The sequence below is a fragment of the Zychaea mexicana genome, assembly GCF_025766255.1.
Source record: "Zychaea mexicana strain RSA 1403 chromosome Unknown BDB00scaffold_193, whole genome shotgun sequence".
NCBI classification, from domain to species: domain Eukaryota; kingdom Fungi; phylum Mucoromycota; class Mucoromycetes; order Mucorales; family Lichtheimiaceae; genus Zychaea; species Zychaea mexicana.
Genome location: NW_026516856.1, coordinates 49,602 through 51,363, shown reverse-complemented (window position 1 = coordinate 51,363; position 1,762 = coordinate 49,602). Strand labels below are relative to the sequence as shown.

The following is a 1,762-nucleotide window of genomic DNA, read 5'->3' as shown; positions in this document are numbered from 1 at the left end:
TTACTTCGATTGCTTACCTGAAATGATGAAGCCACAAGTCTTTATTTGGCGCAATTGCACCGGATTGTATCGTTCCATTTCAACGGCCATGTCTTTTAATGTTTTTGGACACTTCATATGAAGTTCCGTAATACTTTTACTACTACTTCTGTCACTTTCTGCTCCTGCTTCCATTGCACCGAGTTCGAAAAGTGGGGTAGCAAAAAGCTGATCCACTTTTGTTCCAACTTTCTTCCGTGTGATGCTTTTATCACCACCTACTGGTCTGTCTTTGTTTTGTGCTTCTGAAGTTGCCTTGCTGGCTTTTTCACCACTAAAAAATATGAGAGTAACTGTGAGAATTTTGATTATATGGCATATGTGATTATTATGATTACCTGTTGGATACAATATATTCAGATGAGTCGAAGCAACTATCCATAAAAGTCCATGCGTGTCTGATAAGGTCGGCTTCTGTACGGTTTTTTTCAAAGTATCCATGATACAACAACATAAGTGCCTCTTCTACAGTCAATTGCATCCAATGTAATTCTGATTCATGAACTGGATGATATCGAAAACTGCGAATATGGTAATATAAGTCATCCAAAGTTTCCTAATGTATTTTTTCGCACGTTAATACCGAAGAATCTAGTGTTCTGTTTCATGCTTTTACTTACTTTGCCTTCGAAAGACTCCATAAACTGTTCAAGTGGTGCTGGTAATTCAGGAATTACTGGTACTATGTAATTCCACAACTCGTAGAGTTCCTCTGCATTGAACCGTTTTTCCCAAATAGGGTCGGTGGGGTCCATTATGACCGAATGTGCAGGGCTATAAAGATTTAATGATATTGATTAGTCTTCAATACTATAATACTATGCTACTATAGAACACTCGTCATTTACTAAGCAACTTACTGCTCGTACTCTTGTTCCAAAGCTACTACTTTCATCTTTTTCTCAACATATTTTCTGGTTTCAAGTCTCCACATGTTGCTTTCTATCATTTTATCATAAACTGCAGCGATTCTTTTTTTGTCATCAGCATTTAACTTTTTAGCTTGTTCAGAGCTGTCTGTAGGGGTGGTAGGGGTTGGTTGTGATGGCGGTAAGGTGATAGCACGCTCGGCGAGAGCTTTCTCTACTTGTATCCAATTTGGTGGTTCTTCATACTAGGGCAGCAAAGAAAAAAAATCATAAGATAAAAAATACAAACGCGACAATAAAAAGTACTAGTTTTTCATACCAGAAATGCTTCAAAGTCCTTAGCAGCCCTATTGAATCGCGAGATCCAACTGTTCTTGTAATCTTCGCTATTTTTTGTATTTGCAACAATAAACTCCAGGTTATCCTCAATAAAATCAGCTAATGAAGCCTTCTTGTTGCTGCGGATAATATTTGAGATATAGTTTTTGATGGCTATTACAACCAGTTATTTAGAATTACCTAGCATCTATTATTGTTAATCTTTTTATTACCTGTGTTGCAGTTTCTTTGTGGTGAATTTGTTGACATGGCAACAGAAGTTAGGAGGAACCTGTTGTGTTGTTACAGGATTTTCCTAATGATTGGCGGGGCTTTTTTTTTACATTGGCACGGGATAGTTTTGAAATTGGCGTTGGGGGATTAAACCAGACGACGGGTGTAATTTTAATTATTGGCAGAGTTCGTAATTCTTTGATGGCCGATGTGAATTTTACTTTTGACATCTTCATTTTAATTCCATGACGACATTCCTTTTTTTAATTTCCTTTTTGACATACTTTTCGTCTTTTCTTATA

General features: G+C 36.9%; 1 protein-coding gene across 1 annotated transcript; it reads right to left on the bottom strand.

The window, feature by feature from the left end:
• BDB00DRAFT_776521 (uncharacterized protein) lies at positions 1-1,036 on the bottom strand (the record flags this gene model as incomplete). The annotated part of the gene is made up of 4 exons (XM_053120275.1): positions 1-313; positions 378-595; positions 660-813; positions 900-1,036. Coding segments are annotated over 4 exons (822 nt in total), but the record flags the coding sequence as incomplete, so codon positions are not given.
• Positions 1,037-1,762: the final 726 nt, after the last annotated feature.